The following is a 12430-nucleotide window of genomic DNA, read 5'->3' as shown; positions in this document are numbered from 1 at the left end:
CTGGAAGATGGCTGGCTGAAGCCTGGCTGGATGGCTATGTGGGTGGATGGATGAGGTACGGATGTATATATGTTAGAGGATGGATGGATGGAAGGATGGAGGATGAATGGATAGAGGATGGATGGATGGGGGATGGATGGATGGAGGATGGATGGATGGATGGATGGAGGATGGATGGATGGATGGATGGAGGATGAATGGATGGAGGATGGATGGATGGATGGATGGATAGAGGATGGATGGATGGATGGAGAGAGGATGAATGGATGGATGGAGGATGAATGGATGGAGGATGGATGGATGGATGGATAGAGGATGGATGGATGGAGGATGAATGGATGGAGGATGGATGGATGGAGGATGGATGGAGAATGGAGGATGGATGGAGAATGGAGGATGGATGGATGGATGGATTGATGGATGGATGGAGGATGGTTGGATGGATGGAGGATGGATGGATGGATGGAGGATGGATGGATGGATGGAGGATGGATGGAGGATGAATGGATGGATGGAGGATGGATGGAGAATGGATAGATGGAGGATGGATGGATGGAGAATAGATGTATGCATCGAGGATGGATGGATACACGCATGCATGCATGCGTGAGGTATGGATGTATACAAATACAGTGGATGGTGGGTGGAGGGCGGGTGGGCAGGCAGTTGTTTGTGAGGCAACTTTTGCGTGAGGCACTGAGTGCACTTAAGTGTTTTATGTTCTGTGGTCTCATATGTCCTTCCAGGCTCCCAACAGGACAGAACTCACATGCATCAAGTGAAAGTGAGGCTCTCGCACCTCGTGCAGTGGTACAGGTTTGGAGGCCCAGAGCTGGGCTGTGGGTCCAGCTGGTGTTTGAGATCTCTGAATGCTTCTCAGCATAAAAGAAGCCCCACCCCCAAACAAAACCTCACAAAACTCCAAGGACCATGCCCCAGCCACGCTGTGCACGCAGCAGCCACCTCGCCAGCCTTTCCCGACAGGGCTCAGCTCTGTGCAGCAGCCAGACTGTGGAGGTGCCCAGTGGTGGCCGCTGTGCTAAGTGCCTTTGAGAACCCCGGAGCTGGTGTACAGGAAGAGGCTCTGCACACAGGCTCCCACAACAGTGCTTCACGGAGTCATCCCTGTCCAGCAGCCTCAGGGAGGGCCAGTGTGCCCTGCCCATCTCTGCCAAGGATTGAGAGGAGGCCCTGGAGAGCTTTGTCCCCAACCTTGGGGAAGGGTGGCCAGGCTTTCGGACAATGACCCCTGTAGAGCAAACGGGCCTGGGAAAGGACTCGTGGCCAGAGGCAGATGTGAGCAGGGTGAGGCAAAGCCCAGGCTCCACCCAGCCAGAAGGGAGCAGCACCTACTTCCATCTGTCTCCTCAGAAGGAAGGTCGGCGTCCTCGTTCTTGTCGTCTACTGGAGGTTCTTGGGAAGGCATGACAGAATCCTGGCAGAGAGGCGGAGGGATGGCAGTGTGACTGGGTGCTGGAGCAGGGTCATAATGCAGCTTCTGTAAACACTTTGTGACTTTTTGTAATTAAAAAAAATTTTACAGACAGGGTCACGCTTTGTCATCGTCCAGGCTGGAGTGCAGTGGCACGATCACAGCTCATGGTAGCTTCGACCTCCTGAGCTCAAGCAATCCTCCGCCTCAGCTTCCAGAGTACTTGGGACTACAGGTGTGCACCACCACACCCGGCTAATTTTTGTATTTTTTGTAGAGATGGGGTCTCACCATATTGCCCAGGCTGGTCTTGAACTCCTGGCCTCAAGTGATCCTCCCACCCTGGGCCCCCAAACTTGGGATTACAGGTGTGGGCCACCGCATCTGGCCACTTCAAAACTTTCTATGATTTACGTATTTACATATTACAACGCGTATATTGTAACACAGTGCATAAGAACATAATTGTGGCCGGGCGTGGTGGCTCATGCCTGTAATCCAAGAACTTTGGTGACCAAGGTGGGCGGATTACCTGAGGTCAGGAGTTCAAGACCAGCCTGACCAAGATGGTGAAACCCCGTCTTAAAAAAAAAAAAAAAAAAGTAAAAGAAAAAAAAGAATATAATTGTTACACTATCGCACTGATTATATGAAGAACGTAAACGTTACCCACGATTCTACAGAGGCGACCACTCAGTGCTGTAGGTCATGGCCTTTCCACCACGTGCTTTATAAACGGGACATTTTGCACAACACGTGGTAACCCCCTGTCCCAATGCTGCATCTTGTCTGTAACCAGGCATCCGAGGACCAACCTAAAGGCCTCTGGTCCTGATTGCAGATGGGTCATCATGGAGCCACCCCTATGAGTGGTCAGCTGGGTGGCAGGCACCGGCCTCCCTTCTCCTCTAACAGGCCACATCTGGGGCTGGTCTCATTTGCTTATGCCACAACAGACCTATGGGGTCAAAGGGCATGGCAGGCTTTTCGGCAGATGCAGCTAAGGGACCTCTGGAAGAACTGTGCCAATGCGTGTGTGGCCCCCATCTCTGCGCCTGGTGATCCTGGGGTAACACCCCGATCCGGACTCTGTCATTGTCCCGTAACAGAAGAGACGGCACATCACCCCCAAAAGCACCTTTCCATCCATGCCACAGCAAGATGCAGACAAGCCACCCTCCCCGGACATACCCCCCCAACCCCCCGCACCTGCAGACAAGCCACCCTCCCTGGACACCCCATCCCCCGCAAGCTGCAGACAAGCCACCCTCCCCGGACATAACCCCCCACCCCCCGTACCTGCAGACAAGCCACCCTCCCTGGACACCCTATCCCCCACAAGCTGCAGACAAGCCACCTCCCTCGGACACACTCCTCCCCACACCTGCAGACAAGCCACCCTCCCCGACAACCACCCCCCCACACCTGCAGGCAAGCCACCCTCCCCAACACACCCCCTGCACACTGCAGCGGGGCTCAGTGGGTTAACACTCAGTCCGGGCCGAGGCCCGGGGTTCAGTGAGACGCAGGGTGTCACACAGAATCCCAGAGACGGCCTGAGGACTCAGTAACGCAAAGTCGACCAAGCCCCAAAAGGCCTGGAAGCTTCAAGTCCAAGCACTTAGGGACAGGGGAGGGAAGGTGCCGACCTCATCACAGGCTGGGCATGGCTTCCCAAGGAGGATGCCAGGGAGGGGCTCCAGACATTCGGAGCCTCTTGGCGTGCCCAGTGCTACTAGGTCAGACCTGGCTCTTACCTCCATAGCCCCAAGAGCCGGTGCAGGACTGGGGTATGAATGAACCCTAACCCTGTCCCACTGAGCAGAGGGTGCCAGGGGCTCATGGGGGCTCAGGAAGATGGGTCCTACCCGAGACTGCTGCCTAGCCTCATGTTGCAGCCCAGAGACAGGACAGCACCAGGGCCCGTCTTGAAGAACCCAGGGCCATCAAGGTGAGCTTGGACGGTGGGCTGGCAGCCATACCCCGGCCCTGCCTGTGCTCCCCATGGGCTCCCCAGCCCCAAACTCACCATATGCCTCCTGCAGGTCAGCGGGACGAGGCCGTGGCAGCGCTTATGGACCAGCAGTTTGCAGTTGATGCACCTGTAGCCTTGCTTCGCGAGGCCCCATATCCTCTCACTGCACTGGCCGCAGTACGCTCTCTGCAGACAGGAACAGAACGTCAGGCCCAGGCCACGCTGAGGGGCCAGGCAGGGCCTTCCACACCCGCACCTTCTCAAAACAGGACACTGAGCCGGGCCACAGGTGGCCCCGGTCCCTTGTCCCTTCCAAGTGCCAGGCTGGCCAGAGCTCAGTAGCCCCCTCTTGGGTCCATGCCAAGGTTGGGGGAACCAACGGCCCCAGGGGGAGGCCTGGAACTCTGCTCTATCTCAGGCAAGGCCCCCTGGCTTGCAGAGGCAGGGGGCTGCAGCTCCTGCCATGCTCTGCGTACAGTGGCCTGGAGTCCTGTTTAGGGACCTGGGTCCCGTCTAGGGCTGAGCAGAATGCGGGGGATGCCCCCTGCTTGGCGTTCATTCAGACAGAACCTCCTCCCAACAGCCTCTGAGAAGGCAAACGCAGACTCATGAACATCCTGAACCGCTACATGGCAGCCGGCAATTATCTCAGTATTCTTTGTTCACTATTTTTCAAGATTTAAAACCATCCTTCTTTATTCTTCATAATTCTAAACAATTCAAAAATGACAGTAATTATCAGCTTATTTGGTGATGTTTTCAAGAATGTTTAAACGTTACAAAAGGCACAAAAATGAATGTTGTTGGGACCTGCCTGGGTGTTTGCTGCCTTGCCCAAGTGCCCGAAGGGGTCCTGGCAGTTAAGGGGCGCATCTGCACTGTCACTGCATACCCGGAGTCTCCAATTTAGATTTTTTCCAGACAACCTTTCATATGCTTTTCCCTACTTTACCATTTTTCACGAATTTCCTTCCTATTAGACAGTCTCACTTCACTCTCGAGTTAGGAAGCACAGACACAGCGAACTGTAAACGGCTGGCACTGAATTCATGTGAGGAGCGGGGACCCTCAGCACGTGCAGGCGTCAGGTGCAGCTGAGCAAACAGGGCCCATGCCCTGTACGGGACCCTTTTGCTATCAGGAAGAGCCTGCTTGGGACACCAGCCCCTGGGGACTCTTCCCCACAGCGTGACTAGCACCTAGGACAGTGCCCAGCACACAGCGGGCACCAGGCAAGAAAACACGCACTCACCATCACTTTCAACTTCCATAACAGGAAAATGAGCTGGCTGCACATCCTTGGCACATGCCACCTACACCAGCCCACCCACGGCAGAGCCAGGCCAGGACCGTGCACTCTATCTGAACGAGGGAGGGGTGAGGGGCATCCCACCCAAGACCTCCAACTCGGAGCCAATCTAGCTTAATGCTGGCATCAGGAGTTTTGCCCCAGTCGGCACCCGCTGAATGCACGGACCCTGGAGTGAAAGGGGGCGCTTCGGCTGTGCAGACCTGCTCCACTATCCTCTGTTTCCACAGCGCAGGAGAACACCAGCTTCCATTTCTAATGCCGTTATTTAAAAATCAAGTTTTTTTGGCTATACCGTGCCTAACGTGTTTGGCTTTCTTTCGGTCACCCTTTAAGACCTTACTCTGCAATGCTAGGGTCCTATTTAAGACCAAATTCGCAGCCACCAGGTGTCTTTACCAATTAACCAAGGTTGGTCGGGTGCAGTGGCTCATGCCTGTAATCCCAGCACTTTGTGGGAGGCCGAGACAGGTGATCACTTGAGGTCAGGAGTTTAAGGCAAGCCTGGCCAACACGGTGAAACCCCATCTCTACTGAAATACAAAAATTAGCCAGGCATGGTGGCAGCACCTGTAATCCCGGCCACTCAGGAGGCTGAGGCAGGAGAATTGCTCGAACCCGGGAGGCAGAGGTTGCAGTGAGCCGAGGTCACGCCACTGCACTCCAGCCTGGCAGAGTGACACTGTCTCAAAAAAAAAAAAAAAAAAAAAAAAACCCAAACAAACAAAAAAACTGACCAGGTTCCTTTCCGTGGGGAGCCACTCTTAGCTGGGGTCAGGCCAGGACAACTGCTGACAAGGGCAGCGGCAGTCTGTCGAGGGCCAGTGGCCACCAGAGACCTCGTGTGTGCTTTGCAGGTGAGGCTGCCCAAGCTCTGTCAAAGGCTCTTGTTTCAAACCTACATTTCAATTAGCAACATTTCAGGAAACAGGACATTAAAAAAATAAAACCTGAACTCCAAGTTTCCATCCTCAGAAACTTACAGGAATTCATAGCTTAATGCTAAAACGTTTAAGTCTGTTTTACACGCTGCCAACTTGTTCCCTGCTCTTTTCTTTCTTTCTCTTTTTTCCTGAGACAGTCTTGCTCTGTTGCCCAGGCTGGAGTGGAGTGGCATGATCTCAGCTCACTGCAACCTCTGCCTCCCGGTTCAAGTGATTCTCCAGTCTCAGCCTCCCGAGGAGCTGGGATTACAGGCACCTGCCACCACACCCAGTTAATTTTTGTAGTGACGAGGTTTCACCATGTTGGCCAGGCTGATCATGAACTCCTGACCTCAGATAATCTGCCTGACTTGGCCTTCCAAAGTGCTGGGATTACAGGCATGAGCCACCACACCTGGCCTCCCTGCTCATATTTTCAATGCCACATTTCCATGTTTTAGATACCACATCTTTACCTATTCTGCTGGTCGGAGCCCCCGTCTGGGCTTTTGCCAGCTCAGGCTCAAGACAGCCTGCTTCCCACTGTGTTCTGTCGTTTTCAACTGCGAGCTCAGATGCCCGATTCATTAATCGGAGGAAATTCTTTGAGGCTGGCTTGAAGAGGAACTGCGCTGGCCTCTGCCAGCCACCTGAGGGCACTGCTTGGACCAAGCCTGACAGGCACTGCTGCTCCTGGGTGGCATCTTCTCATTTCCCTTCCCCACCCTCACCCTCTATAGCCTCTTCTTCTCCAGGGACCCAAGTAGTCACTCCTCTGTCCACTCATGATAAAGGCCAAAGTCCTGGGCCGCCCACCCAGCTGTCCCTGTGGCATTCGTAGCCTGTGTGCCACCAGCAGGGGGGATTCTTCAGCAGCCACAACTCGGAGACGTGGCCCACCATGGTTTATGCCCCACGTGACGGAGTGGGTGGTTCACAGCAAAGGGAGCGGCTAACTCCAAACACGATTCCCACTCTTGCTTGTAAAAATAATGCTGAGCTGATCTTCCCAACACAAACCTCCAAATGCGGGCGATTTCTTTTGAAGAGAGGCCGCACGGGAACATGGCAGGGCCGCACATTTCCTGTGTGATTTCCAGAGAGTAGGGTCCACATCTACCTCATATCCCCAGGGTTGGCAGACCCCATGACAGCAACCCTGGGCTTTAATTACTTTTAACATCTACGATATTGACAGAGAAAACGTCGTGTGTTTCCTTGATCATCTGTGGTCAAGCTGTCCTCATCTACGAACGACCATAGTCTTACGTATCAGTCATTCACACCCGTGCTCAGCTTCTCAGTCCCAGCATCTACCAAAAGCCCTTGTGTAGGAGCTCTTTAATCCAAAGTGTGAGTTGTTTGCATCTCTTCTGGATTTTATGTGCTACAAACACTTTTTCTGTGTGTTTTTTTGCATTTAATTTGGAAAGTAAAAAAATCTGAGAAGTCTGTGTGGCTGAGTCTGAAGACCCTCTGGTCCTCACTGCCAAGTTTTGCTCCAGAGATCTGCAGGGCTTCTAGGTTTATTTTTTATTTATTTATTTGAGATGTAACCTCACTCTGTCACCCAGTGGCACAATGTTAGCTCACTGTAACCCTCACCTCTGTTCAAGCGATTCTCCTGCGTCAGACTCCTGAGTAGCTGGGATTACAGGCACACAGCATCATGCCCAGCTAATTTTTGTATTTGTAGTGGAGATGGAGTTTCACCATGTTGGCCAGGTGGATCTCGAACTCCTGGCTTTAAGTGATCCACCCACCTCGGCCTCCCAAAGTTTTGGGATTACAGGCATGAGCCACCTCGCCGGGCCCAATTTTTTTTAACCTTAATCCACCTGCAGGTTTAATGTGATGGGAGCCAGCAGCCTGGATTTCTGCCCCCCTCCTCCCTCCCCACCCCGTTCTGGGGCCGATAATTAACCAATCGCCTCCTCAGGATTTACTGGGGGATCTCCTCCTACCTCCTCTACAGGAAGTGCTCGGCCCCAGGGGCCCAGGGCCAGCTCTGACCCAGCAGCTCTGTCCCACTGAGTGGGCTTCCCTGTTCCCCCAGCACTGTCCCTCACGGGGAGGAGGCAGCCCCTCCTCACCTCCTCCTCCAGAACCTCACTGGCTCTCTCCCTTTGGCTCCCCCACTGAGCACTTCCTTCTCATGGTACAACACAGTCATTTCAAGTCCACACAAAGACCCAGGCAGGGAGCCCCAGTCCCGAGCAACTGACACCCACTCTTTCATCCTCAGCTCACCAACAAAGAGCACGGAAAAGTCCTCCTGGGTGCTTGTTCCCCTTTAAGTCTTGCTGATTCACGCAAAACCAAGCGCTTCCCTCCTGAAATGCCTCCAATGTCACTGAAGTGACAGTGGAGGTGATCTGAGCGGTCCTGCAATTAACACGAAGTGAGCGCTACATGGAGCAGCTCTGAGGTCTGGGCAGAAAACATCACTGACAGGAGGGGAGATCAGAACCTGGGCACAATTAGGGGGAAATGGGGCGGGGTAAACCACAGGGCGTCTGCCCTCCCAGTGCAGGCTTTGGCCCCATCTCGCCTCAGCCTCTGTGTTTGTGAAACTGGCTTGTCCATGTGCCCGGAAGGGCTGCACTTCCACAGTAGAGCAGGGCTGTGGTGGGTCCACCTGCCACCTGCTTCTCCAGTGTCCAGAAAAAGGAAAAGGTTCTGCTCCTGGTGGTGGGGAGGGTCACTTATGGTCTGCACCGGCTATCGGCAGAACGGACTTTTCTCCTAAAAGCTGCTTGGTCAAAGGCCAGCACCCTGCGCTGCCTGGAGCCCTGGCCCGTGTCACTGGGTGGGCAGGGTTCACTCAGGCCACGTGCAACGGAAGGAGGGTGAGTGGTTCCTCTGTGAGCCCAGGAACAATGCTGTGCGCAGCTCCCAGAATATGTGGGGGAAGGAGCTGGCAGTGCTGTGGCACTGTAACGGGTAATGTCACCTAGAGAACTGGTGACATACTGCTTCCAGGTGTGTCTGAGGGTGCCACCAGGAGATTGACATTTGAGTCAGTGAACCGGGACAGCAAGACCCACCCTCAGTGTGGGTGGGCACCATCTAGTCACAGTTGAGGGCTAGAAGCGTGGCCGCCTCCAGCCACACTCTCCCGAAGCTGGAGCAGGCGGAAGCAGGCGGGAGGAGCGGCTTGCTGGGTCTCAGGCTTTCATCGCTCCCCCATGCCGGAAGCTTCCTGCCGTTCGTCCTGCCCTTGGACATCAGGCTCCAGGTTCTTCGGCCTTTGGACTCTGGGACTTACACCAGTGGTTTGCTAGAGGGTTCTGGGGCCTGCAGGGTTGACTTCCCTGCTTTTGAGGCTTTCGGACTCGGAATGAGCCACCACTGACTTCCTTCTTCTCCAGCCTGCCAGACGGTCTATCACGGGACTTTACCTTGTGAGCGTGAGGGCCAATTCTCCCCAGTAAACTCCTTTCACGTACGCCCATCCTATCACTTCTGTCTCTCTGGAGAGCCCTGACTAATAACGGTACCTTCGCTTCGGACCTCTAGCCCCCAACTGCAGGACAGCAGGCTTCTGTGGTTTAAGCCGCCAGTTAGCGGTGTTCTGTTCTGCAGCCCTGGAAAGCTCACCCGTGTCCTCGGAGAAGGCGGCCAAGGTGGGCTGGGGTGCCGACAGGATCTCCGTGCTGCAACCCTCCCTGGTACCATTCTCCACAGACACCCCCAATGTGGCCACCTCCAGCCACACTCTCCTGAGTGCCAGCCTGGGCCAGGCTGCCTGTTCACCCACACCCACCTGCCCTAAGCACACAGCCACCTAGGCTCTCCACATCCTGGTGTCCCCAACCTCATCCTCAGGGCCTCCCAGACACTGGCTCAACTCTCCCGTGCCTGCCACGTTCTCAGTACTCCTGGCATCTCCTCTGCACTGACCTCAGTATGATCAGAAGTCCGCTGGGCTCTCCAGGCAATGTCGAGGTCTTCCCAGCACTGGCCTGCTCATCTCCTGGAGCCTAGTTCCCTCCACACCCCTCTTCAGTCACTCAGGAGCTTGTCCTGCATCTCTGCCTGGGTCAGCCCGAAGAGGAATGGGAGTCCAGACCCATTCTTGCCACACGATGGGGACCGCACAAACAGTGGAGAGGAGTGGCTCCCATGCACAGAACTGCCTGATGGTCTAGAGGGCTGACCATGGGAGTAGAAAGAGGGGCAGGTGACCTGGGGGCACTCCAGGAGACGGAGGGGCCAGATGCCCAGCGGAGGTTGACATGTGAGACCATGTGGCAGGTGGGCGTGGAATGCAAAGGTAGCCCCAGGGCCACCACTCCTGACAACCGGGCAGCTTCCATGAAGCTCTCTCGCAGTGACACATGTCCGTGAACCCTCCTGCCACTGAGCATAGGGAGGGTGGGGTGAAGACAGAGGAAGCAGCAGGGCTGGGACTGAACCAGCACATAGTGGCCTCAGTGCCTCATTGGGCTGGAGATGGCTGGGCTGGCAGCCACCTGTCATGGGGACAGACTGCAGGAGGCACAGGGCTGACTGGGCGGTGGCATGTGAGGGGCCGTGGGGTGCTCTGTGTGGAATCCCACAGTGGGGACAGGCCCTGTACACTTCCATGCACCCCCAAGTCACTCCCTGTGTGGGACAAACTCCGGGGCCACCAAGGCACCCCAGACACCTCCCCTCCCACTGTGAAACACAACAATTACAAAAGCATCTGAATCACCCATTTCGTAGAAAAGCAACATAATGAGGAGCAAGGGAAGTAACCTAAGCATCCTATGTAAAGGTCCCCCATGGGCGGCTGGTGGAAAGACAGAGGGCCAAGCAGGGATGGGGGCTGAAGGAGCTTCCGGGGCTCCTGGTGACTCTTGCTGCCGAAAGGAAACCCTGTGTGCAGCTAGGAACACGTATCTGGCACTTCATGTGGAGTGTGGCCACCCTACTCTGGATGCAGGCAGGCTGGGGCCTCAGGCCAGCGAGTGAGCTCTGAGCCCTGGTAAGAGTCACACAGCCAGGCAGACACAGACGACATTCACTGGGCAGCCTCCATACAGGAAAAGGCCCAGAGGGCACTTCCCGCCTCAGACAGCCCTAGCCAAGGCCCCATCCTGCACCAGAGAAAGCATCGCTGTAACCCTGCCCTCAGGCACCGAAAAGAGCCCAGCCTGCGCTCAGCAGGACTTGCTTCCCCTCCTCTCTCTCTGCTTTTAAAAGTAACAAAAGGCCCCTTGAGGGACCAGTCCCGAGGGGCACTCACCCTGTTAAAGCGCTTGGCTTGGAAGAGATGGCCGTTGGCACGGTACAGTTTTCTCCATCTTCTGGCTCCCCGGCGGTAGATGGACTCTGGAAAGGACAGGATAAAGGCATAAAGACACGGGTGGCGGCCACAAGCCACACAGGGTGCAGCTGGGACAGGCTGCTCCTGTCCGGGTGGTGGTGGCCGCAACGTCCTCCCAGGCTGTGAAGGCAGGGCTGGAATGACGGCCTCCAGGTGGCCTCTCTCTGCCTCTCCTCACATGATCTCCATGGTGTCAAGGCCTCAGCGGCTGCAGACACTAACCCAGCTGAGGATGGAGCTGGGGTCCTTACGGCAGCTCACTGACTGTGGAACCGTGAAGTCGCTCCAGGCCAGCACGGGCCAGCCCGTCTGCCCTCCGCCTGTTTTCCTCTCCACCCACCCTCTCCCCAGGCGGCCCCATGAAAAACAGGCCTTTTTCTACACAGGGACAGCTCAAAGGGGCCTCGATATTTACACATGACTGTCAGAGGAGGGAGAGTGGAGGGCGCGCTGGGGCCTGAGCCAGCATAAGACAGAGCGCCGCTGACTTCAGCAACTCGCCAGACACAGGCGGCGCGAGGCCCGGGCTCTCCAGTCGAGTTTCCTTTAACCTAATAAATCTCAGGGCGGGAGAGCCAAGTCCAGAAACCACCTTTCTAACCCGCATCTGACAGTCGGCCCACGCGGACGGGGCTGCTTATGAAAAGTGACCAGAAGGCTGTCTTGTCCCTCCTCGTAACCGGGTCTCCCTTCGCGCCTCCGAAACACTTTGAAACTAATGTGTGTGTAAACAGAATCTTCAGAAACACAACATACAACGGGGAGCTTTGTGCTTTTATAAAGTTCCATCATAAAAGCGACTTCATGACCCGAATAAGAGTGCCACGAACACACTGAAGTGGAAATTGCAAGGGAATGTTTTTAAAACAAGCGAACGACTAGCTCTGGCTGGAAACCGCTGCAATCAGGTCACACGGAGGGGAAACCTGCTCCTCTTCCTCTAAGTGGGAGATTCAGCGCGAAACCCAGAAGTCAGCGGTCCTCGGGCGCGCGGGGGCACTAGGCCCACGTGGCCCTCAGCAGCAGCAGCCGCGGTCCCGACGCCCCGGGCACAGCGCGAGATCGACAGAGGCCTGGCGACACAGACGCGACCCGCAGAGACCGGAGGGCAGGCTGGGCCGTGCAGCCTGCGCCCCTTCCGCCCTGCACCCACCTGGGCGCCCGGCCTGGGCTCCGCACGAGGCGCAGCCCCGGGAGCGGCCACTTTCGGCCCCGATGGCCCTCAGCCCTGCGGAGGTCGGGTGAGCCCCCACGTGGCTCTGCCCACGAAAAGGGGGCCCGTGTCTTGCCCTGACCAGCCCACGGCAGGTCCCAGCTCCACGAGTCCGCAGGTCTAACCGTCCCCTCGGGAGGCGCCGGTGCCCGCCAACCGTCTCTGAAAAGAGAGAAGCGCGTGGAGCGGAGAAGACAGAGGTGCCGCGGGCCACAGGCGCGACGGCGCACAGCCGGGGGCGGAGCCGAAGGCGGGACGCACAGC

At 56.0% G+C, this 12430-nt stretch overlaps 1 protein-coding gene across 9 annotated transcripts in view; it reads right to left on the bottom strand.

Moving 5' to 3' along the window:
- The window catches only part of PRKCZ (protein kinase C zeta), a 125145-nt gene that overhangs the window by 39947 nt on the left and 72768 nt on the right, over nucleotides 1-12430 (bottom strand). For 8 of the 9 annotated variants that reach the window (XM_032262146.1, XM_032262145.1, XM_032262151.1 and 5 more), the window contains 3 exons: nucleotides 10873-10958; nucleotides 3462-3593; nucleotides 1354-1435 (listed from right to left, as the gene is read on the bottom strand). In XM_032262146.1, the coding sequence (XP_032118037.1) occupies nucleotides 1354-1435; nucleotides 3462-3593; nucleotides 10873-10958 (300 nt within the window). The remainder of the gene's footprint in view (nucleotides 1-1353; nucleotides 1436-3461; nucleotides 3594-10872; nucleotides 10959-12430) is intronic. The other variant, XM_032262154.1, reaches the window with a different exon arrangement.

The sequence above is a fragment of the Sapajus apella genome, unplaced genomic scaffold (genome assembly GCF_009761245.1).
Source record: "Sapajus apella isolate SASKATOON/1434 unplaced genomic scaffold, GSC_monkey_1.0 scaffold127, whole genome shotgun sequence".
NCBI lineage: Eukaryota > Metazoa > Chordata > Mammalia > Primates > Cebidae > Sapajus > Sapajus apella.
Note: the sequence above shows the minus strand (reverse complement) of the source record. Positions and strands in the feature narration are given on the sequence as shown.